The following is a 25006-nucleotide window of genomic DNA, read 5'->3' as shown; positions in this document are numbered from 1 at the left end:
GAGGTATCCGCTGGTCTCTTTTGTAGCACAAAAGGTTCACATACTTTCAGAATATTTGTACCTATTGTACAACGCTGATGTGTGATTTATTCAAAATGCTTGACGAGGATAAACAACTGCTGTGCGTGTCTGTGTTCAAACGTGAGACAGTGTTTGTGACAGAAAGAGTCAAATCTCACCTCCATATCCTCTTTCACCTGCTCCTGCTGGTCTCGCAGCTCTCCAAAGGCATCAATTATCAAGCCTGAAAAAGCAGAAGGAAAGACAGAATTGTGTGTCTGGTGCATGCGCGTGGCTGCGCTCGCGTGTGAATGACAGGTGTCAGTGAAACTTAAGGACTCAGAGGAATAAACATACACTTGGCCTGTTTTCCAAACCCACATGAAAAATTCATCAGACGAATTCCAGTCGAACGCTGTGAATAAATTCTACTGGTGTGTGCCTTGGTAAAGACGTGCAGTATACATGTTGATGCATTCTCTTCAACCTTAACTGTATTTGCAAAACAAATACACTGACGTACCCTGGATGATGGCCAGGAGGATGACAATGACGAAGAAGAAAAACGTGATGTCAAAGACGATTCGTTCCACCTCGAACTCATCACCGGCAGGATCTTCAATCTCGTCGCCGATGCCACCGCCGGCACGCACGCCCACATACATGTGGAACATGTAACACTGAAAGCAAACACATGTTTATTCAGTAAATAGTATTCATTCTACTTCAGAGTGTTTTTTAAATAAATGTCTGAGGATAACACTGGTGAAAATTTAAGCTGCAAAAAACCCTGAGAATTAATTTCATGTATTTTCATGCTTGTCTCCACGGGGGGTTGCTTTTGGGGAACATTTGAAAGTTTGAGAGAAGCAGCATTTTTATACAGAATGTAACATTTGAATCAATATCCTTCACTTTAGACGGTATTTCCCCACAAGGAGTTGCATGTAAGAGCACGAGGCAAGAAGAATTAACAATCAAGTTGTCTCGCCAGGACTGTGCTGCGCTTTTAAGTGCCGAAGATGATATTTTCCACAAGGAACTTGAATGAACAAAGCAAAAATTGACAGCTAAACTTTGGCGGAACATTCAGAATTTGAAAATGCTCTCTTTTTCTCACAAGTGCAAGACAGTAGAGGATGCGCTGTCTTCTGGTTATCTTAGAATCCGGTTTTTGTCAGGTTTCACTTGTCTAAAAAATATTGTGGTGTTGTGATGATGAGGAGAAGGGATTGCAAATGAGTGTTGTAAAAGTGCTGCTAAAAGTCCAGCATGAGCAACATGTGACTGAGGATTTAATGTAATATCCCCTGCCTCCCGTAATGGTAGGGTTTTATTCAAATGCTATCGCTGCCCATCCGCCTGCGTATGTGAGTGACAGTGGAGCCCACATTAGAAAAGAGCAGACGGTGGGGTGTTAATGTTGTGGATGGCCAAACAAAGAGCTATGCCGAGGCTTCAGGGGCTGTTTTCTATCCATGTGTCCATCATTTTATGGAAAAGTAGAAGAAAGAAGCTGCTCTCAATTCCACAACGGGATCACTGTGAGAATCCTCCTCTACCGCCTTCAATCTGGTCGAAGAAAACAACATGTGTGGCTCTGTTTGTGTTCGAAAGATAGAAAGATAAAGAGATAAAGGGGGTAGATAAAGGTAGATATATGTGGAAAAACAAAGTGTCTGCGTGTCGATGTGCACACAAAACTCACAGTGAGCATGTCGTTGCACTTCATGTCTTGTGAGTCGTCCTCACTCTTGTTGTAAAACTTCCTGAAGAAGTTAAACGCTACGACGGTGTAGAGATACACCACGACCGCCAGCAGGCCCACAGTCAGGACCAACTGACACACAAAATCACAAAAGAGGAGACACAGACAGATGGGCTTTAATGCGCTTCTTCATCTTGGAAAAGCCCCAATATAACCCTACGCTGTGAAGGCAAACATCACATGCATTCTAACTGCACGTGTGAACACACAAGGACAGATGGACAGAGATTTAAAGACAGGCCGACAGACACATACAAAAACACACACACACCTGCTTCCCGTTGTGTGTGACGGACGAAAGGATGGTACGAAGTGTCTTGAAGCCCATGGCGATGTCCAAGAGGTGGGCAGCGAAGAAGAAGTTGTTATAATGGCCCAGAACAGACATGATCATGTACCAGGCCAAGTACAAGAAGGACTGTGAGCACACACACGAGGACAAACACGCACAGGCGATACAGATTACCAGGACAGATCGAGACAAATGTGTATTTTAGATAAGGTGGAATCACAGGATATTACCTCCGTCACCTCTGCAGCATGTGTATTTGTATCAAACAAAATCTCAGCACAGCAGGGCAATAGATAAAACAAATTAGGTCGTAAAATATCAGATATGTTTTACACCCGCTGCTCAGTCATATATTATCGGTTAACATTAATTGCACACCTTTATCTTTGTTTTGTAGGAACAAGTGGGCATAAACAAATGGAGCAAAAGCCATAAGCTATTAGACACAAAGAAACTTACATTGTCAGTGAACACAACTCCCAGCTTCCAGATCTGGTACTTCACGTCAATGGAGTTAAATCTGAAACAAACAGCATTACTGCGACGATACATAACGATAAGAACCTAAAAAATAAGGTCAACGTGTCCATGGCTAAAATCAGACCCTTGAGCTACGCTGTCTTTTCTAAAAGAGCCTGTCTGTTATGCGGCTTCGTCACAGAATGTCCTGTTCTTCCTCAAGTGCAGACTAATGTCGTAAAACCTACTTTTGTCCGGCCATGCGTTCGGCAGGACACACACACACACACACGCGCGTCCTCACAAACACATACATAACATCAGTGAAATAATCGTCGATAACGGCATACAATATTAATAACAATTTATCTGACATCTTATTTCAAGGTGTTACCAGCAAGGCCAAATGAGCCCATAGTGTCAGCATATATCAGGAGTTCTCCTCTACAGTAAAATGCAATAGAGAATGGGGCTGTATTGATTTTCACATTTGACTCATGTTTTTTATGTCGGCACCAGGCTGTGTGTTTACCAACATACTTGCAGCTATCCTCCAGAGAAGTGTGACACATTGCTGCCATCTCTGCAAGCTGCTTTGGGTACAGCTGCTTAGATAACTGCGCACTATAATTCCTGTCATAGGCCAGAATTATTTCCAATGCATGTACTATACAGAAATAAATACACAATTTCTGATTATTGAAGCTCTTGTTCTTTCATGTACATATACAGGAGGGGGGGAAAAAACTATATTAAAGTGCTATCTTTTTAAACATCCCAGTCTTAATTTTGTCTGAAACTGCACAGAATGTGAAATAAATGACGTACGACATATCTGCAGTTTCCCATGGATCTTTTTAAGAACGGAGATTCGCAGAGGCTGGCACTTTTTTTTAAATACTTTCTCTACTCACAGAACACTCCAGGCAGTGTCTCTCTTGAGCCTCTTCTTTTCTTTTCTCTCAGAGCTAAAGTCTAAAGCAGCTTGGTCCAAACCCAGGAGTTCATTGATCTTCTCGCAGCCGTAAAAGTCGCCATACTTATCCATCACCTGACAGGGCAAGAAGACAGGTTAACATAGTGACTAAAACAACCGTCTCTTCAGTGTATTTTTATCTGAATGGAGGCTGGCAAGAGATAACAATGCATATGTGATTGCCTGAATTCTTCTGAACACTCTGTGCTATAATGACATCTCAGCCTGGATGACAGCGCTGCTTCTAAGAACTACTGAGTAAAAAAAAGCAAGGATTTTATGATACCTTGGTTGTGCTTCCCTCCATAGTGCACTGTTGGTTGTGTAAATGACTGATGGCAACAATGAGCTCACAGTATATAAATAACGAGTATTGATCTCGGCTTATATTTTACCTTTCTACTAAAATGTGTGCGCACAATGTGTCTTGGCTAGAAAATATTTACTTAACTTAATCACATGATAGATGCTGAGTTTCTCCGTATTGTGCCGTCACGGTTCCATGAAACTTTATGTCTCTTAATTTATTAACTTAAAACTAGAGCCAAGCACATCTAGCTTTATTACTGAGCCCATTTTAGTATTAGAAACACAAGCACTGTAAAGTATGGTAAGCAATATTGCAAACCTCCAAATTCAAATGTGGATTACCAGAAGGACTTGAGCGTCTCTTTTATGGCAGGCTCTTGAAATGATGCAATACGGGTTATTAAATGCAGTGCGGGAAGCCTAACTATACATTATACAGACCAAGTGTTCACCCCGGTGGCAGAAAGCCAGAGACAAAGTGAAAGTGCTTCAAGATGCCGGTCTGATAAAACTCAAAGTCAAAACATTTTTTTCATAAAACATTAGGGACTAAATTGTTACTTTTCACCTCTTTTAATGCGGGTGTTTGAGGAATAGAAAGCTATTTAACTGGTTACTTATAGATTGCAGCTTACAGGAGGAGCCTCAGACCACCACCATCAGCTGTGGTTATTTCTTTGTCCCACATGAGCCCCTTTCAAAGCCACCTATCTTTTGTCCAGATTTGTTTGGCTAGAAGAAGCCAAGACTTTGCTGAGCAATAAAATTAAGTTTGAAACAAGATTCTTTATGAAAGTGGGAAAGTGATATATATAAAACTTGAAATAATCAGAATACACTTTAAAAGTCGTGGCTAATTATCTTTCCAGCCTTTCAATTTTGATGAGGGCAGTAGAGGAGGACCCCTGCCTTTGCAAACCTTTGAAAAGTTTAGAATTTTAATAACTGGTTCTCTTCATTTAATGAGAAGTGAACTCGTGTTGTCATTAAATTTAACCCGCCCACAGTTTTCTTTTCAAGCAGTACATTACTGGGCAGTTGAAAATTCTTTAAATCAAATAAAATGTTCATAAAAAGAAAACAGAAGCTTTTTTTTTTTTTCCTAAACAAAAACTAATGTTAGCCTCGTAACACAAGAGGTGATGTGAATGAGGAGGCTCAAAGTGTTGCACTGTCTCTGGAGACAACAAAACCATTTTCTTGATGGGGGAATAATTACACCTGCCATTAAATGGTTCATTAAATTTCATTTAGTTCCTTGATGCACTGTCACCGCGTGAAATATGCACACAATTACATACATGCATAAGCACATTCAGGATAGAATATTGTATAATTTATAATTTTCTGTACAGAACCAAAGCTGCAGTCCTCTGAAGACCTTACCTTCCTCTTCACAAATTTATCCCAGTAATTGCTTGGAAATGACCTGAAAAGATAAAGAAATAGTATTGCATATATTCATAAGGAAGAAGTTTAAGATTGGAAAATGAACTGACAACCGCACCATTTTGTTCACAGTACAACCCGTCCTATGACTATAAATGGAAGCCAAATGGATTCTCAAATTTAAAGTATAAAACAGGTTTTTCTTTAATATTAATACGACATCACATGATGAAGCCATGAACATACGGTGTGTTAATGACCAGTCGGTCCCATTGCCCTTTGATGTCTTCCTCAGGGGGCTGCGCAGTCACGTACAGCCCATCAAACTCCAACCGGCGTGCCACCTCCTTCTCACGTTTGAAGATCACCAGCGGTACCTTTCAATCAAACGCTCCACAGTCATCACTTGTCTCTCTGAATAAACACATCACCGTTACTCTGGCAAAACTCAAAACCTCTGAAACGCAGAATAGTCAAAACTCTGGTAACTTTCAATTTCCCCCTGGTTTTAAAGTACACTCAGTGTCTGCATGATGGGCAGAAACTGACTTAATAAAGTGAAAGGAGTTCATTCCAAATGTGCAAAAGCGCATTCTTGAACTGGTTTACCTTCAGGCAATAGTAACCAATAATACAACAGAAGGAGATGATTGTGTGAGCAACAGCCAGGAAACGGAGAGAGGGCTCCATGTATCCACTGCTCTCTTCCAGCACAAAATAAACTCTGTCCTTGCTGTCATCTTCAGGAGCAGAGTTCAGTTCTTCGCTGTAAACAGACGTGATCGCCCCTTCTTCTTCTTCTTCTTCTTCTAATGCAGGGAAGGATGCCACCTGGGAGAGAGCAAAAGAAAGAGTATCTTCAGTGAACACAGAGAAAATGTCTTTGACAAAATGTTGGAAACTTCTTTTCAGTGAAATGCAGTCCAATTCAACAGCGTTAACAGAGACTACAGAGTTGGGCTGACTCCTTTTTGACTTGGTCTCTGGTGTTCATTTGAGCTTATCGCGGAGTTCTCTTCATTTAATTAAAACCTTTACTTGTGAATCATTCTGCAGGGTCTAGCAGATGTATATGATTGTGCATATTACCCATTTAAACTGCAATAAAGCCTTTAAGATTTTTATAGTTTCACTGGGCTCTCCCATTCTTTTTTCAATTGATAGGGTGAGATCAACAGATTATTTAGAAAGACACTACTTTAAATATTTTAAATATTACACAATTGCATTTGGGGCTGCAAGGCGGCTCTGTGGTTAGCACAGTTGCCGCTCTGGATCACGTCCTGGACACCCGGGATCTTTCTGCGTGGAGTTTGCATGTTCTCCCCGTGCAGCGTGGGTTCTCTCCGGGTTCTCCGGCTTCCTCCCACACAGTCCTAAAACATGTTGAGGTTAATTGGTGATTCTAAATTGTCTGTAGGTATGAATGTGAGTGTGCTTGGTTGTCTGTCTCTAAGTGCAGCCCTGTGATAGACTGGTGACCTGTCCAGGGTGTCCCCTGCCTTCACCCTGAGTCAGCTGGGATAGACTCCAGCCCCCCGTGACCCTAGTGAGGATTAAGCGGCGTATAGATGATGGATGGACAACTGCATTTTTGGTAAACGTATTTAGAACGTTTACTAAGTATAAGTAGCGATAGTACATCGTACACTTAGAATGCAGGACTTTGATTTGTAATTTACTTCAGTAAAAGCACAAAATTATGAGTAGAAAATGTTGTTTGAGTATCAAAAGTAGAAGAACCTGGTACGCAGAAAAATGGCAAATGCATGTAATTAGTAAATTAGAATATTAAACCAAAGCATTCTTGGGAATCCAGCGTTTGAGTTGATCCAGGAGCTGCTAACTCTGACTACTGTGGCATGGTTTGTGAAAATAGTTTTGCACGTCCTCAAGTGTAAAAATTCTAGTCCTACAAATTTCAGCAAAATAGATCAGATAAATGTAGTACAGAAGTGAAATCTCTCTGAAATGTAGTACACACAAGTACAAAACACTTCTCTCACAAGCACACTCTCACCTTGTAGAAGAGCAGAATGAAGTTGATTCCAAAGGCGACAAAAAGGGCGAGCAAGCGCATGTTGTAAAAATTCCTTGCAAAGCAGTTCTGGGGGAAAAAAGGGAAAAAAAAACATTTAGGAGTCTCCCGCCTGTGTACTGCTGTTCGTGTGCATGCAAATTTAAGTGGATGAGAGTGAGCACCCTCATCTGTGTGTATGTGTATGCATGCATGCACACACATGTTGAGTGTGCTTGTGTATTACCAGCAGGCTCTTGTTATGAGTGCTTATCATCTCCCAGAGGGCAGAATGTTGGTTCTGTGGTTCCTTTGACCTATGAGGGCATTTCTTAGCTCTCCATCTTGCCTCTGCTTTCTCATTGCCAGTTTTCGTCTCAGATTTCTTCCCACTGCAAACAATCCAAACACAAACAGAGGGAACCCAGCAGCTTTATTTTCATATGGAAATATCTCGAATGATGACATCAGATTTTTACTGGTTCAGATTTCCAAGTTGTTTTACGTCTAAATGTGGAATTACCTTTGTCTAATTTGATAAAATACTTTTAGTGGTTTTAAACCCACGATCCAATAACGAGAAATGACTTAGAATGTAATACAATTTTATAAACAAGTTTACAATTCCCTCTTAGATGACTTAATAGGGAAGCAAGAGACTCACTCTGTGTCGTCTAATCCAGGAACTGTCTCATCTTCACCTTTTTTCTCTGTGGCCGTGTGGTCTTTAAACTGGAGTCGGGAAATTCAAATTCAAAAGAAAATCAAACATTAATATCAATCAGCAGAGTATTAAAGCAGTACAAGCAAAGAGGCACACTGAGGCTGAACACAAAAACACAAAACAATTTCTAAAAAAAACCTTGTTAGAAATACAACACAATGAGCAGTAAAGGAAAAAAAAAAAAAACATGACAAATGTCTCAATTCATACCGATGTTGGATGCTTGTCCGACATGTCAGCAGTGGCAATTGTCCTGGAGGTTGTGCTGAACAGGTCAGTGAGACTGGCAGTGAGGTCTTGTGTCATAAATCTGTATTGGCCTCCTTCCTTTTTCAGTTTGATCCCAAATATGTCTGACAGTACATCCACCTCTCTGGGGGAGGTCACAGCTGCCATCTGCCCAATCTCCCTCAATTCTCTCTGGGACGAGAAACCGGCAGAGCACTTCCTCAGCCGATCCACACCACTTGGCACCTCCATGACCTCATCAAGAGTTGGTTCCAGGATCCCACCGAGCAAGTCCGACATCCTCGTCCTTTTGGCTCCCTCTATGAGCCCACCGCTAACAAAGACCATGTACAGCACATATATGATGCAGCGAGCTACAGCACATATGCACCTGACCTGAGCCATACAGATCAGTCTGAGGAATAAAACAACTGACAGGAGGACATCCTTCACAGTCATCTTCATCAGAGTCTTCAGGGTTTTCACAGAAAGCAGAGATGTCAGCCACAGGCACCAATAATGCAAGAAAAACATCCCTTTATTGTCGAAGCCTTCTTCTTCGCTCTTTTCCTCCTCTTCTTTTCCAGCACACCTCTCTCCAGTGTTGGAGCCAGATATCTGGGCCGCGAGTTGCATCTCAAAGATGGTGTCCTCACAGAAATTGACAAACATCTCCATTTTCTCCTTCTCTCCACCCTCGTTGACCACATCAAAAATGAATTGCCTCTTGGACTCTTTGACCTGCGGCTTCTCCCACTGTGTGCGGCTATATTCACTGATCTCAAAGTAAACACGTTCGAATCGCTTTCCACTGCCAAGGATCTCGATGCGTCCTAAACAGGGCTGGAAGTAAGTCAAGACACACTCTGCCAGTTCCAAGAACGTCCTCAGTCTCGAATCGTTGGGCATGTGCTCGGACAAATTGGTGAGAAGAACGGCGATGCTGAAGCCGATGTCTTTTGCCGGCTCGTGGAAGCGATCTACAAACGCCTCGTAATCCACGATGTCACTATCATTAGTCTCTATACAGGAGAGCAGGAAGTGAGTCTCAGATTGGGAGAAACGCTTGCAATTTTCCATGGCCTTCTGGAAGTCCTTCCTGGATATGCTGCCTTTACGATCAGGGTCATACTCTCTGAAGGCATCTGAGGAGGTGAGGTCTTTAAGTTTGAGGAACATGTCAAAAAACTTAAGGATCATCTCCACATTGCCCGATGATTCCACCAGCATATCCACCATCTGCTTCCCGATAGTTCCATTGACGACGTTACCTGGAGGAAGGAGATAACTTGTGATAACTGATAACTAACCCGCTTGTTGTCATAAACTGCAGGACAACAGCAGCTTTACCTTCCAACATAGAAAGCAAAAACACAACCATGTCCTTCTGTAAGTCCATGAGCTCCTTCAGTAGTTCAATCTGCCTTGAATCCTGTATACAAGAAAATATATTTACAGTTAGATTTTCAGCAAACTGTACTACTCATGTCTTCATCTTACACTGTATATATTAAGCCTGCACACTACCAGAGGCATGGTTTATTATATTTTGCAAGCAGACAGAAATGAAGGCTGCTGGGGTAGAAACCCTACAGTATCCCCAGAAGCATCATCAATTTTAGGTCAAATGAATTTTAGAGCGAAACAAGCTACTTAAATCGCAGTGTCAGTGAATCAATGAGATATACCTGAGAGAGCTTCATCTGCAGATGGGCAAAGACATGGAGGAATCCCACAACAGCGTCCCACAGACGACTGTGAGCGAGACTCTGTTGGTTCCCAGTACACGGGCCCTGGATTAAGACACTGATAATGTGAGCTGCTTGTTGAACTACTGTGGAAAAGTCACTTCAGATGCGTATAGACACTTAACATTCTTAGACTGTACTGCGAGGCAGGCATCTAACATAAGGGAGTCATTCTGCAGCATGACAACGACCCCAAACGTACAGCCACAGTCCTAAACAATATGACTCAGTGACAAGAATAACAAGTAGCCCTGCAACAAACAGTATGGCCACCTCAGAGCCCAGATCTCAACATCACTGAGTCAGTCAAGCATTGCATTACATTCGGTGATTCGGTTTACTGCAGTTTGTATGAAGTGAAGTGGCAGTATTTCTGAAAGGATCATTGCTTTCGGTGCCTAAAGCTTTTGACCAATACTGTATATATATAGGCAGTTGTTACGCCTTGGAGCTCACAAAAAAAAAAACAAAACGCTGACATTCAACAGAATCTGACAGACCTGTATGTACTCGGTGAGTGTGTTGAAGACCTGTTTGGCTACTTCGATGGCCTTGGAGAAGTTGCGTTGACCTTGCGCATCAATCACATCCTTCCCTGAGTAGTACCAGTAGAAGTCACTGATTGACTCCTGTAGGGTGGCACAAGAATTAGGGGAGCATGAGCAGAAATAAAAATGTCCTTTGGAAGACCAAATAACATTACAATAGAACAATGGAATACATGGAACATCAGTATAGTTTGGCTTACTTATTTAGTCCAACATCACAACGGAAAAACGATCACACACCTGAACTCGTAGCAAATAGTCCACAGTGGATATGATGATGTTGACAGTGGTGTTGTTGCCCGTTTGTGTTCTCAAGTAATTCTGGAAATCTAAGACATAAATAAAGTCTGATTATGCTGAGCTTGTGATAAGAGGACAATATGATTTGAGAATGGACTTCAACATGAGCAAGTTACTCCACAGCAGCAGTTAGAAATCAGTGCCAAGTTACCATATTTGTAATTTGACAAACAAATCTTTTTCCTGTGTTCCTTTAAGCATGTGTTGCAAAATATGGTCTTGTATTTTTCAAAGGCTTCATACTTTTTGTGAGCTTCAGAGCCGTGCGTATATTGATTTAAAAAAAAAAATAAAAAAATAGGACAAATAACCTGAGTTGTGTCCTTCACAGAGCAGCTGCAGGAAACGGAATAGGTCACAGGTTATGTCTTTGTCAGGCATCACCTTCTCTCCTGGGGAAAAAATGAGCAGAAAAAAGCAACAAAAGACAGGAAAAAGTGAAAGTATTAAAGAAACACTACAGTGAGGGTTTAACAGAACGAATGACAGACTATATAGAGAGGTACAAGATGCAAAAACCTGTTGACAATGGAGTTCAGCGAGACAACTGATTATATTATTTGAGATGCAGAAACAATAGCAATTTAGAATGTGAATGTAGAGTATGTTCAAGGCCAGAGATCTCACAGCTGGCTTTTGCGCTATGACATGGATTCACAGTAATGGATTTTTTTTTTTTTAATTTCCATTTGAATACAGTACCTGAGCTCTCGTCCGTGGCCATGCCTAATCCCTCTGCTTTGTTCTGCCTCTCAAATGCATTCAGATCCAGAACACTGGATAAAAAAAAATAAAGTACACACACATATAAAAGGACGAGCAACGCTTTTGCACTCGTACCATTTTTATCACTCAGTATATAAAGTCTGCCAAGCCGCTGTGACATCTGACAGGACTTACTTCTACATTCACTCACCTACAGGACCACATGAGTCCAGCCATGCTCTGAAAGAAGCCCACATCTCGCTTCTCCCTCAGATAATCCAGCATTTTCTGTCAAACAAAAGAATCAAAGTCAAGGTCTGATAAATGGAGGGGACTCTCACCTGAAGCAGATATGATTAACATAAAGTGATCTTTTGTATTCCTGCAAGCTGCAGCAGTGACTCTTTCTTAAGGCACCATCTTTGTGATAAAAAACAGAATTTAAAAGCGATATGATCTGAGCATGCTGAAGAGGGCCCTTCATTTAAACAAAAATATTATTGCAGGAACAGTCAAGGTCATCGAAGCAAAGAACAGGTCTGCAGTGAGTCATGACTTGGAAAGCGTCACTTTTAATCATTAAATCTTCACCAGTAAGCCAAAACATTATGACCGCTCAGAGATGAAATGAAAAGCAATTATGTTGTAATAAAAAAGTACTTGAACAGTTGGTTCTCTCGGTCCAGGTGTAAAGACTTTGACAAATGCTAAATCAATAGCAGTAACAGACTGGGTCGAGCATCTCTGAAACAGCAAAGCTATGAGGTGCTCCCGGTGTGCCGACAGGAGGGACAAACCATTAACCAGTGACAAGGTGTTTTATCAGGGAAAGCGCAGAAACAAGTCTGAACCCAATCAAAACTTGCAAGACTTAGAAGATCTGACACCTTGGACCACAGGGCACTTTCTGAGGACTTGTAGAGGTTATGCCTTAGCAACTTGTCTAGTTTTAGGGAACGGTTAATGCATTATCATACCTGTTGAACAGTAGCATTCCCTCCGTTGAGAATAGCAATGCCTAGTTTCAGCGTCGGGGCAATCATGGAGTCCATGACACCTGAAATTAGTGAAACAAGAAAGCATTCTTCAGGTCAATCTGGAAACTGAGCATTATCTGATTCACAGAGAAAAGCATCACTTCTCAGCTCCTGAATCAAGGATTCCGTTCATCTTGGTTCTGTATTTAGTAAACATTAAGTCTTTGGCTTACAACTGGCTCATTTAAAGCAACAACTTGCTAAAAGAGACGGCTGCTCAACTTAGCAACATCCATCCATCCATTATCTATACACCGCTTAATCCTCACTAGGGTCGTGGGGGGCTGGAGTCTATCCCAGCTGACTTAGGGGACCCCCTGGACAGGTCACCGGTCTATCACAGGGCTACACTTAAGACAGACAACCAAGCACACTCACATTCACACCTACGGACAATTTAGAATCACCAGGTTTTTGGACTGTTTGGGAGGAAGCCGGAGAACCCGGAGAGAACCCACGCTGCACAGGGAAGATCATGCAAACTCCACGCAGAAAGATCCCGATCTTCTTGCTGCGAGGGAACAGTACTAACAACTGTGCCACCTTGCAGCCCAACTTAGCAACAGACTAGCCTAAATATATGACTGCTTTGCTTCAGTTGTAAACCTTTCCTACCTTTGCTGGCACTGATAGTTTGCAGGACCATCTCAGAAGCTCCACGACAGTGCAATCTAGCCTGCTGGTAAAGCAGCTTCTGTTTCTCCATCTCCTTCTCCTGAGCCACAGAAAAATCCATTCATGTTTTTTCTACATGTAGTTATTGAACAAAATTTAACATAACTTAAAACATTAAATAATAAAATAATGTTAAGCCCTTATGATTAAACACTGTAAGCAAAGGACATCAAACGTACATTTTTAAAAACCATTCACTCACTTCAAAGCTTTCCACCTCCTCTTCTTCACTGTCATCACTCGCTCTGCAACAACTCTTGGAAAACAAACAGACAAAGCAGAGCGGTAATTTAGAAAGAGGAAGAGAACACAGTAAATAAACAGAATAAAGACTACATTCAAGAATTCACTGTATCTTGTTTCTGAAAGGGATTTTTTGTTCTATTGCATATTGATTTTTTTCTGAGAACCAGGAAGATGATTCAGGACTATATTTCTGCACAACTTCTTGACAGCGTATTGCCACACAGATAACAGTAAAATAATGCATAATTAGCATCACACTGCAAAACATTAACAAACATTCAGATCTCATGAATGAGGTGATTCTCTACATTTTCTTACCTTGGCCATAATAGCAGCATAGGAGTTGTAGAGACTGTCATTTCCATGCTTACTGTCAACAAGAAAAACAAATGAGACAGTATTACCGTATGTCAAGGTATGGACAGATGCAGCAGTCTGTAAACACCTGGTCGGTTGATTATATTTTGGAATGCAGCACCACACTGAAGCAGCCTCAGCAGCGTGTGGATACAGAACGCAACCATTTTACATCCAAGTCTGAGGAGTGGCATTGAACTTCTATTGAACAGAGTACACCTGGAATCTGGCGGATTTGATTTCTCTGCAGTGAGAGTTGCTCTATGCCTTAACTGACCAAAAAAACACACACAAAAAAAACATTATTGGAAGACTGCAGTGACCACAATTTTAAAGATTACTACTATAGATGAAAAAAAAGGATTATGTGCACAAGTAAACATTTCTGCAGGGTGGGTCTGGATTTGAGGCAAAACTTATTACAGAATTCAGGCTTTCACAGAACGATGGCCACACATGTTGGACAAAAGAAAATCACACTTCTGACCAGGTTAGTATTGACTTTCCTGGTGATGGGTTTGACCAGTAATAAAAGCAGACTAGATATTTTTTTTTTTTTTTTACCGCATGCAATCTTTTATAACGAACACACACATACCTGCTTTCCGTCAAAGCGCTTCGACCGAAGAGTGTAATGAGTTGTAGAAGGGGATCGATTGGTTTGGCACCTTCTTCCACATCCTTTTCTTCCCCTTTGTCACCTCCACACAGTTCCATCACTCCCCCCTTCTGCAATCCAGGGAGAGAGTAAAGCCTCTAACGTGTGGCCATAAATCGTGTCACATGCCGACCATCCACAGCCCTCGGTAGCTGACAAAAGTTTACACACTGCCGGTCTGCTTTCTTGCAAAGCACACCATATATACAAACATGCACGGCAAGATCATGGAAATGTGAAATAAGAAGAGAAAAATTATTTGTATTTGAGACCTCAGCCTCACAGAAACACATTCAGAAGCCTTGATGTTTTAATGTTATCAATAAATTCAAAATGTTTAAAGTGTTGATAGGTGATGATGACACAATAATGCTGTCAAATGCCACATCCCACCTGTCAACTTGACAACAAGTATTTGTGCCTGAAAGCCTGCTCTGCAGTCAGCATGCAACGCAATCACTCTGCAAAAACTGCCTGAAGTCTGTACAATTTGTTCTACTTCTAACCGGAATATGTAGTGTGTTCATCCTGAAAACCCAACAAAATGACGTATACTCGAATATGCATATTCCATTTGCTTGGGTGTTTATGGTGATAAGATGGCTCTAATATTAGACGAGAAAACAAAAAAGACATTTTTCTTTAAGTTTCCAAAATGAGAAGTCGCGTTTGCGTGTCCCGTTGACCTCTAGAGCTATGTCGGCTGGAGTCCTGGTACTCCTGGTGAGGTCACCCATGCCCAACAGGTCGAAGGGCAGGGATCAGACCAAGAGTGATCCTCTGGTCCTCCAGGTTGGGGGTTGGCGCGAGGAAGGGCATCCAGCCGTAAAATCTTTGCTCCAACAAAGTCATGGAAGTTGGATGTCGCCGGAAAAAGAAAGAGGGGGAGACCCAGGAAAACATGGGAGGAGCTGGTGGCAGGGGACCTACCGGATTGGGCGCTAACCCCTGATGATGCCCTCGATAGGGATAAACGGCGAATGGAACTGCGAAGTAACTGTCCATCATCTGACACACTGCTACTGTCCCAACAGACGTTAACGGGATAAGTAATTAAGTAAGCAGGCAGTGGCTTCCTAAAAATAATGTTTGACTGCCAACAATTTGTGTAACACTACTGGCAGTTATTGTGTTAGAATTAAGCGCAGCAACGTAGCTGGAATTTGTATGCAACTCAAAACTTTACAGTTTCAGGCTAATTTTAGGCAAGAAAACTGTTTTCTAAACATAATATGTGTATATTAGTAAAATGGTTTATATTCCAAAAGCAGTCTCTGGCATTATGGGTACAAAACAATAAAAGTTACTGATAGGCTTTGTTTTAGGAGAGCTAAGGTAGTAAAATTTAGGGTAGATTTCCACAACAAGAACTCAGTGTGACAGAACTTTATGTTTCCTTTTTACTGTTTCCAACACAGCTTCCTTTTAGACTCACAGCTAAATCCTCCACAAGCATCTCCTCAAAGCTGTAGTCCTCAGCTGATATCCAGGACTTATTGTAGCCTTGAAGGAACAGGTTGACAGCTCGGTGCCTGGAGAAGACGACGAAAGGGGTAAAAAACAACAAGAGATTTGTATTTTACCTATCATCATTAAAAAAAAAATGCAAATAGAACACTAAAAAAAACAGGCAGCATAGGTGAAAACTATCAAATTTTATAAGTGCTTTCATTAGATCCATTATTTCCTTCATCAAGGGCTCCTGTAAATATCCAAGGTGATGGATGTTAAATCCACCAGAGAGCAAAGAGCGCTATCACTGCAGCCATAATTCACTAGATACAAACACCAAAATAATATTCCTATATCACCTGCAAAGCACACAGAGCCACAGCGTTTTCATATGCTAATAGCAGCTCCCTTTGGACCTGACATGGCTGTGTGTGGCTCTGAAGCCTAATTGGGTTTCACATTACCACTCCATCACAGTGGTGCATTCTGCACAGGGCAGACCTGTCATTTACACATCTATAGAAGTCTGTGGTTACATGGTGTCACTGTACAAATTCAAACAACATATTTGCTGCTTCTGACTCAACTGTAAAAATAATGTTTTGAAGGGGAATAAAAGGAATCTGACATCTGACTCTAAAACAGTAATGCTCAAGACTGACTTTACCCCTCACTTTATTGTATTTCCCTCCTCCTTCTCACTCTTAAAGTTAATTTTGAATGAATCATTTCAGAAGCTCGAACAGCTCTACTCACACAAAAGAGAAAATAAACCCTGCAAGACCTATAATTAATATTGTCTACCTCTGTCAAGGCTCATTTAGTGAAAAATATTCTCCAATACTTAATAAGCAATTAAACTGACAATTAAGAGCACTTTTGTGAGTGGAAAGCATTCATGTATGCTGAGGTGTTTTTACCTGGGTAGATTGTAGAGAGGTGTCATCCTTAGGCAGGCCACGACTGCACGCTTCCTCTGTTTGGATAAGACCTTGTGCCACGCAGGTTTTTTATTCCTCTGTGGGTGTTCCACCTGAACCCAACAGCAAAGACATCTCAATTATTATTGTTGATAATATAGGGGATGAAAATGAGTTTTAAGAAGTGATTTAAAAGAATATTTCTATTTGGCAAGCCTGAGTTCTTTTGACAGGTGATTCCAGAGTTTTTGCATCAAGGGTAATCTTAAATGTAGACACAGGAGAAGCCAGCAGGTTGTTGTTTAAGGAACTTAGGCTCATATATGGCTGCATGTGCAGGGTGTCTGGGCCAATGAAAACAACCTTGGTTTTGTCAGAATTTAACTAAAAAAAATGTATTCAGCCCTTCAAGTTGATATTTAACAAGACAGGGAAGAACAGAGGTATTACTGAGCTGTATTAAAAACAACAGCTCTTGGAAATCACTCTTTAGTGCTGCTCTGTGTTCCACCAATCATCTAGTTTAAGAAAAAAACAAAACATGCTAACAAATATCCATAAAAGATAATCCTCTTGGCAGAGCTGAAAGATGAGAAAGACACTTCAGCAACACTAACTCCCACCTAGGGGAGTCTTATTTACTGAACAAACACAATTCTCTACTGTATGACTGCAGAGGATGGATGTGCTCAATGTCCCTTTAATTACAGTGGTCAAGAAGGCAAAGAAAGGGGAGTCTGCTCACAGTCAATCAGGGATGTTTTGTTCTATAGAATGGAAAAGCCCACCTGGTCCAGGTAATAAAGGACTCGACCTATTTCCAGAATCCTGCCTACAGTCCTTTGTGCATCATCGATAGCCCCGAGGTGCATGGGATGTTCTGCAAGGATTTCCTGCCACAAGCTGTTTGACGCCTGTAGAAAGAAAAAAAAAGGCTTCGCTATTTCTTTTGTGCCAAGATGCTGGTATTTCAACCACACAATTGAAATATTTTTACAAGGATGCTGAAGAGGTCCTTAATTCAGGAAAGTATGGTTTAATGCAATGAGAAAAAAACATTAACAAGCACCTTTACCACATCAAAACACATGAAAGAATGACTGAATAGGATTAGTGGGCGAATAAACATCATTAAGAAATCAAGTTGTTGTCCTGAACCTTGTTTTCTCTATTGCTTTTAATTTCCTGGCTTGAATTCTCATACAACGAGCAACAATGAAGTCTTACTGCCCACCACTTCACGGCAAGAAAAAAAATTCATTAAACCAACAAAGGATGGCTCAAAGGGCTATGCAAAGCTAGGATCAAATTTCTTTTTAAAAAAGTTTGTTTATGCTAATGACAAAGCAGAAATTTTCATCACTGACTTATGAATAAACATAGCTATCACTGACTTATGAATAAGGAAATGCTGCATGCATATTTCATACAGTGTGGTGAGTATGTCACATTCATGTCTCTGATGAACAATGAGTCACTGGCTGAGATTATTAAAAATAAGGCTTTGGATTTTACAGGCTACGAGAGCATTCTCCAGTTTAATTTACCAGACACTTGTTGCAACAAATTAAAAGTTACATGTACTCGAGCGTGTCAGTAAATATGCAGAAAGTCTACAGAACGTATGAAAAGAGATGCACTTTGTTTGTTCTCTGAGGATTCTCCATTAGAGGAAATCAGACAACCACTGTGTACATGTCAAAGTAAGAAAACCCTGAACAACATGCTGTAATACACACGGATGTATTTATACTCCTATATAAATGAAAATACTCAGTCATACACTGTACAAATGTTTATAACAACCAAAGCAGCGACAGCCTTCACCTGACTCTGCAGTTGTATGAGGCAGTTGAAAATGTGTTCTCGAATCTCATCTTCGGTGTTCTTCTGTGGAAAGCAAAAAAATTGTCAACATTAAATCTACCAGCTAGAATCCTAATATCAAATGTGTATTCGTATGTGCACTGTACTGTGCAGTGAAGCTCAAACATCCAAGAGAAGTAACTTGTTTTTGAATGGAGAGGGTGTTCGGTATTGATATTGTGCACATTACCAACTGACCTGAGAGAAGCTGTTCTTAGCCAACATGATAAGGCTCTGGTCGCTTGGAAAACAAACCCTGAGTCCCACAGGTACCAGCCTCTTTACAGAAGCCACAATGAGAGAGGTTTGTGTGGAATAGCGATCCCCCTTCCTCTTCACCCTCCTCCTGTCATGGTCAAACTAAATACCGGAAAGCAGTGAAGATATGTTAACTTTTTGACAGTTGCAATATTTTTGTGATTTCCATACAAGTGATGTAGTTCTTGCATATTAGTGCACACATAATAATTAGATAAAACTATAAATATGGCTGACCTTGGACATTTTCTCATTATTGACCAAGAAAGCCAAGTTGTTGATTTCATTTTGAACCACGTAATTCTGCTCCTCCCATTTGAAATTCTGTTTCAGAAAACACAGGTGAAGAAAGCACACATGGTTTCTATTGTCCGATATTCACCTGCATAGTACTGACGTGAAAAGAATGAATTAAAAACACTATGTGTCACTCTCACATGAGATTTGGCCCAGAACATAAAGACCTCTGCCACCATGCTGAACAGCTGCTCAGCCTCCGGGTTCGGCTCTTTCAGCCATCTGGCTCTGAAACAAGGCAGAACAAAACACATTAACATCACAGAATTTACTCCTGTAAAGCTAAACATATGCCTCAAATAAGAACTAAAACAAGCACGTAAAGCCATGTGCTTTCTTCTTTTTGTGCCTTTAATAAAATTTTAATTTTTTTTACTGTCACAATTAACCAATAGCTGCTAAACTTAATCTCCAAAATGTTTTATTATCCAAACAAATATTTAAACGCAAAATTTGAGGTTCAAACGGTTTTTGAGGGATTGTCTGTGGGGTTTATGTCCATATAAAATATAGTAAAACAGGTTTCGCTTTCAACTGAGTCTACAAATACTTTAAGTTACTCCTGGAGTTTCTGACCTCAGAACACAAGCTTACTTCTCAACAGCTAAGCTTCTCTGGTTGATGCCCTACCGATTAGAATCCACAAATGGGATGAGAAGGGGATAGAAGGCGTAGAGGTCTCGGACCAGCACAGTGAACTTCTCCTGTATCTGCAGCTCTGCTTCAGAGGTACAACACCCCTCTGCTTTCATCTGCTCCTCCTCCAGCAACACACATTCTGCTCTCTTTCTCAACTTCTCCATCAGTGGCAGAAAGTGGCTCTTCAACAGCTCAGTGCGGGCTTTGCATAGGATGGGCTGCGAAAAAACTGACAGATATGAAGGACAGATGTTAATAGTATTCGTTATTGATGTGAAATAAATATATTCACACCACAAGCACAGGATTGTGCATGACCACGATACCTGCCAGCTGTTTCATCCAGTCACCCTGGCTAGCACCCACATGGTTGTGGATGATACGGAGGATGTGGCCAAGTAGGTCACTAGCATGCTGAGGAATGACACAGGTGCAGATTGAGCTGCCTGGCTGGCCCTCAGGGCCCAAGTGGCACCAATGGGAAATGTAGCTGCACAACATGGGCAAGGTGACCTCTGTGACATGGATGTAGTGGGCCTGGCGAGCTCCAGCGCCGGCACCTGCCAACTCCTCCACTTCCCAGAGTGCCTGTCCCAGAGAAGGCAGGAGGGGACACATGTCCTCAACCTGATCTGGCAGCCCCTGGTCTAGCAGAAGTAAGAGTCACTGAAAGTTTCCAACACTAAATGGATAAATCTAAAAAAAAAAGTCAGAGTGCACACATTGTGTTTAATACCTTTTTTCTCAGTAGCATTCATGGTATTGTAGATGGAGTAAGGGTTGTTTTGGTTTAGCACTGGCTCCAGGAAGCATACTGGAAAAGCCCCAGTCAGGGCTGCCAAACAAGCTCCTGCTGCCGACCTGTGTCTGTATGGAAACGCAGTGTTAGAACGTGGACAAGGGTATGACTGACTTATGTTCAAATCTTAATAAACTCTTTAAGGTAATTTTACTGATGTAGGTTTACTCACAAGCTGCTTTCTTTGTATCTCAGGTTCAAACATTTTCTTGTATCATACTCTGGCCTTAATGCATTTCTAACACAAACTTTAAGTGTAGCATACAAAAAAGCAGTTTACTAAACAAAAGTTATGTGAAGAAAACAAGCAAAGACATTAAATTTAACAACAGCAAAATAGCAACATAGGAAATACCCGTCCATGTAAATGCTGCTACTGACTCCAAGAGAGTAGAGGCTGTTCAAGATCCTGTAACAGGAAACCTGGACACCGCCAACTGGAAAGACAAGGTAAGACTTAAAGCTGAGATCCTTCTCTCGGTTTTCTCTCAGAAACAGCCAATGACACCAAGTACGAAAGCTGATAGCGTTCAATCACGGTGAGATGGACTAGCTGGATGCCTGCTGATTCAGTTAATGAATGATTCGTGGAAGGTCAGGATATTAGTGAGGGAGACAATATGGTCCTGCTGTTCTGTGGTCATGACTAAGACACTTAATGAGAGCTGGTTTCAAAGACATGGAAGGTAAGGAGTTGAGGGGAGGGAGTCCCCAAGTGATTTCCCAGCTGTTCATCCAACTCCTAGGCAGATGGAAGTAAGCGAATGAGACTACTTGAAATGCACATGACGGCTGTATGTTTACCGATATGATAAAGGAAGGTATCTCAACAAGCTACATATGCAACTGTGTTTTTAGGAATTATACAACAATATGACACATTCCTCCTTCACAAAAGTAGCCCTTACCCAGGAGGTCCACTCCATAGTTTTGGTTTCCAAGATGACGGAAGAGCGACGTGAGGGTGGGGATAAGAATTGAGATCGTGTAGTTGAGAATCTTGGGTATTCCTCTGGTCAGTTGACTCCTACTCTGAGGCAAGCAGACCAAGGTCTCAGAAAGCTTTTCCACAGTCATCTCCAAATCAGCTGCGGCCGCCTCGAAAAATGAATTCAGGGACGTGTGGATAGACTCCGGAGCTGACTTCATCAGTGTTCTAGGATCAAAAAAGTTGACGAAAGAAACACAACTTCTTTGATTTGCAAACATTTCTTAATATGCACCATGTAATTAAAAAAGTAATCACTGATTTGTTTTCTACAAAAACAGATAGTGTAAAAGGAACAATATTAATGGAAAAATGTTGATAAATCTAAACATTACAGGTTTCATGCCGTGTTTCTTTTGGCTGGCTATAATAAATGGACTAAATCAGTTGCTAATCTATCCATCAGACAAGTTTAAATGGCATCAATCTCTTCTGAGCTAAAAAATCGTACTAGCGTCATGCTTCAGAGGCACCGTCCTCGGGGAGTAAAAGTGATATCAGCTACAATTAGATAGCATCAGTGTATCAGTGGCTCAATTACACCAGTCATCTCATCCTTAGACATGGTGGTGCAACACTGATGTGACTGCAGGCAGAGCGAGAAGATCGATTTAAGCAGAGTGTGACAGTAGTGCCATCTAGCTACCTGGCATCAAGAGCTTGAGCCAAAACGTGAAGGCAACTTGCAACTGAAGAGGCTTCGTTTCCTGAGAAAACACGTGCACACACACACACACACACACACAAACATCAGTAAACACATGAGTCAGATGATCTTAACAGTTACATCGGAACTAAAGCAGAGACAAAAATTTGAACATTAAACAGACACACTGTGGACAACCAAAGAGCAACACAAGCAAGCGACAAACAAAAGAACAAGCGGGACAAATTAATGTCAGAATAAGCTTCATTTCCACACCTTCCTTACCAAAGAGTGAGATCCTGTGTCTTACTAGAGCTGCAAGCTTACAAAAGAGGCTGGATGTGAGCAGAAAATACAAGTGAAATAATGAGGAGAGAGGAGTGGAAAAGTAATTGCAGGACACAAAATCAGAAGAAATGACAGCACAGTATAATGAGGCTTTTTCTCTAAAATCATAAAACTGTTCATTTATCATGCAAAACTTGTGACCCAAAAGGAACTTATGTACATGAGCACAAAATTTTTTTAAATAAATTATGAAAAAAGTGCTGTGTTTTGTTTGGGATGACACATACCATGCAACCATCTCCTTTTCCTTTTTTGATGCATGGCTTTTATTATCACTTGAGCAGAGAGAAGTGGACAGGAAGTACAGATGATGGCTTTTCATGTACTGTTCCAAAAGAGGAAGGACAACCTATTGAAAGAAGTAACAGACAATGGTCACTTCATAAACCGACATGTATTACCTACATTCTCCTTAAATTTCCTTACGAGCTTCAAAGTTTTATTTAAAAAAATAAATACATGTTTGACAACATCCCAAACATAGCGTGCCTGCTCGGACCGATGCTTCATTTAACTGTTGCTGGGAGAAATAGTTGTAACAGAAATTTTTTATGCATCGAGCACCATTGTATCAAATATACAGTAGAACTCTTGTTCAACACTTCGATTCCCCAGTTCAGCTTGAAAGTTTGAACTCTGGTGATCATGCCGAGAATTTTTTAAAAATTCCCAGACATTAGGCAATGCCTGCTGTCTGGTTAACACGAGTTCAATGATAAACCCGACAAGTATGAAGCACTGCCAATTCACAGACCGATGAACAGCCAGACAGACACGGGCGTGTGTGGCCATGTGAGAGTGTGGTTGAGTGGGAGGTACGGGGCGTAGAGATGTGAGGCTTCACTATTCATGGTCTTGGCTGACTGGGTCTGGCTCAGGGGGTCCCATCAATGAAAAATAAACCCTTTTTATTCGCTGCCTCCTTCGAGGCAGAGCAGTGTGGGAAGCTTTAATCAATGTCCTGATGGCAATCGACACGCCCACATGGATTTCCAAAATGGTTAAATAAATTACACAGCCACAAAGGGTTTTACTTAGAGGGGTTGCCCATGGCAACCATTCAACAAAACTAATTAGTTGACATAAATGAAATAAGAAAAAAGGGAAATGAGAAGAAATAAAATGGCACTGGTAAAATGAAATTGGAAAGGGGCTAAATCAATGTCAGAGATTTCTTATCAGAGGGCAGCCTTCGACTGTTCAGATATCCATTCGAGCTGAGGCAAACCTTGTGAAAGAATATTATTGGTTGCTGGTGTGGAGCCTTCTCTCCTTTAGACATCTGTCCTCTGGCTTGCATCACCTCTGGAAAAAAAATAAATACTGATAAATCAATCATATGCAATTAAACACTAAAATGTCATGATACTATGGATAAGTATATGTATAGTATAATATTATAACAAATGTGTTTCTACATAATATTCACGTACATAAGACACGTTTGCATACTCGGAACTGGTGGCAACTATTCTGTGATCGTAACAGTCAAACTACCCTGGGGCAGACTTTCTAACTGCAGACTTAAAAGGCCGTTAATCATTATTCAAAAAATGATCTGTAAAGACTTAAGGTCCACTTAGAAGGCCCAGTGACCCGTTTAAATCCTTACAGTATCACACTAGTATGCATATGCTTGTGGTTTGCAGAAGTCTTGTATGCGTTTCTATTTTCTATCCACCACTTTTGGTCACTGCACTCATATATACTATGATGTTACCAAGCTTCAGCACATTCTCTTGAGCCTCCTCAGTGTGAGACAGCAGCCGCTGAAGCAGAGTGTAGCCAAAGCAGCTGGCCATGGCTGGAAAGTCCATTTCCACCGTCTTCCGATCCCTACAGAGTGAAATCAAACAGTAAAAGACAGTGTATTCTGAACTACGTATTTTATTGCAAGACTTTCAAAGCAATGTTGCAACAGAAAGACAAAGGCAATTATTTTATTCAGCGGTAGTGATGCATTTCAGGTTGTGACCTGTACTACAGGTTATTACAAAAAGAGACTGGGTTCTGATTGCTATGATGCCTTCTAAACAATGTTAAGAAAGCAATATCCTTATGACATGAAAATGGAGCAGCTTATTGCCTTCGAACTAATACATACTGTATCCCACTGACATTGTGCAATCATGAGCTTATTCTTTACTCACCTCCACACAGTGTAACCATTGAGCTGGAGGAACTTGAGGACATCCTGAGCTCTTTCTCTGAATTTGGTCTTCTCCTTGGCAGTCAGTGTATCATAGGGTACAAGCATTGAATGGCCACCCCCTCCTGAGAGTAAAAATGGGTCAAATGGCTCAATTTTGTCAGCTGTTAGGAGAGGAGAGGAGAGGAGAGGAGAGGAGAGGAGAGGA

At 41.2% G+C, this 25006-nt stretch overlaps 1 protein-coding gene across 1 annotated transcript in view; it reads right to left on the bottom strand.

Annotated features, from left to right (window-relative positions):
* LOC103356321 (ryanodine receptor 2) overlaps positions 1–25006 on the bottom strand; it is a 64882-nt gene that overhangs the window by 5759 nt on the left and 34117 nt on the right. Inside the window, exons 60-102 of the mRNA XM_008280426.1 lie at positions 24800–24923; positions 24370–24485; positions 23878–23954; positions 22877–22998; positions 22578–22636; positions 22302–22353; positions 21576–21823; positions 21023–21104; positions 20605–20735; positions 20195–20515; positions 19860–20097; positions 19370–19457; positions 19170–19256; positions 18873–19034; positions 18636–18698; positions 17597–17722; positions 16809–16921; positions 15872–15968; positions 14377–14507; positions 13740–13791; positions 13378–13431; positions 13116–13215; positions 12441–12520; positions 11675–11751; positions 11461–11534; positions 11070–11150; positions 10699–10787; positions 10411–10539; positions 9851–9955; positions 9513–9594; positions 8145–9433; positions 7875–7942; positions 7458–7602; positions 7214–7300; positions 5803–6024; positions 5440–5570; positions 5191–5233; positions 3434–3570; positions 2520–2580; positions 2040–2186; positions 1709–1840; positions 524–680; positions 180–244 (exon numbers count right to left, since the gene is read on the bottom strand). Of these exons, the coding sequence (XP_008278648.1) occupies positions 180–244; positions 524–680; positions 1709–1840; positions 2040–2186; positions 2520–2580; positions 3434–3570; positions 5191–5233; positions 5440–5570; positions 5803–6024; positions 7214–7300; positions 7458–7602; positions 7875–7942; positions 8145–9433; positions 9513–9594; positions 9851–9955; positions 10411–10539; positions 10699–10787; positions 11070–11150; positions 11461–11534; positions 11675–11751; positions 12441–12520; positions 13116–13215; positions 13378–13431; positions 13740–13791; positions 14377–14507; positions 15872–15968; positions 16809–16921; positions 17597–17722; positions 18636–18698; positions 18873–19034; positions 19170–19256; positions 19370–19457; positions 19860–20097; positions 20195–20515; positions 20605–20735; positions 21023–21104; positions 21576–21823; positions 22302–22353; positions 22578–22636; positions 22877–22998; positions 23878–23954; positions 24370–24485; positions 24800–24923 (6044 nt within the window). The remainder of the gene's footprint in view (positions 1–179; positions 245–523; positions 681–1708; positions 1841–2039; positions 2187–2519; positions 2581–3433; positions 3571–5190; positions 5234–5439; positions 5571–5802; positions 6025–7213; positions 7301–7457; positions 7603–7874; positions 7943–8144; positions 9434–9512; positions 9595–9850; positions 9956–10410; positions 10540–10698; positions 10788–11069; positions 11151–11460; positions 11535–11674; positions 11752–12440; positions 12521–13115; positions 13216–13377; positions 13432–13739; positions 13792–14376; positions 14508–15871; positions 15969–16808; positions 16922–17596; positions 17723–18635; positions 18699–18872; positions 19035–19169; positions 19257–19369; positions 19458–19859; positions 20098–20194; positions 20516–20604; positions 20736–21022; positions 21105–21575; positions 21824–22301; positions 22354–22577; positions 22637–22876; positions 22999–23877; positions 23955–24369; positions 24486–24799; positions 24924–25006) is intronic.

This window comes from Stegastes partitus, unplaced genomic scaffold, assembly GCF_000690725.1.
Source record: "Stegastes partitus isolate 25-593 unplaced genomic scaffold, Stegastes_partitus-1.0.2 Scaffold192, whole genome shotgun sequence".
NCBI lineage: Eukaryota > Metazoa > Chordata > Actinopteri > Pomacentridae > Stegastes > Stegastes partitus.
This window is presented reverse-complemented; position numbering and strand designations above follow the sequence as displayed.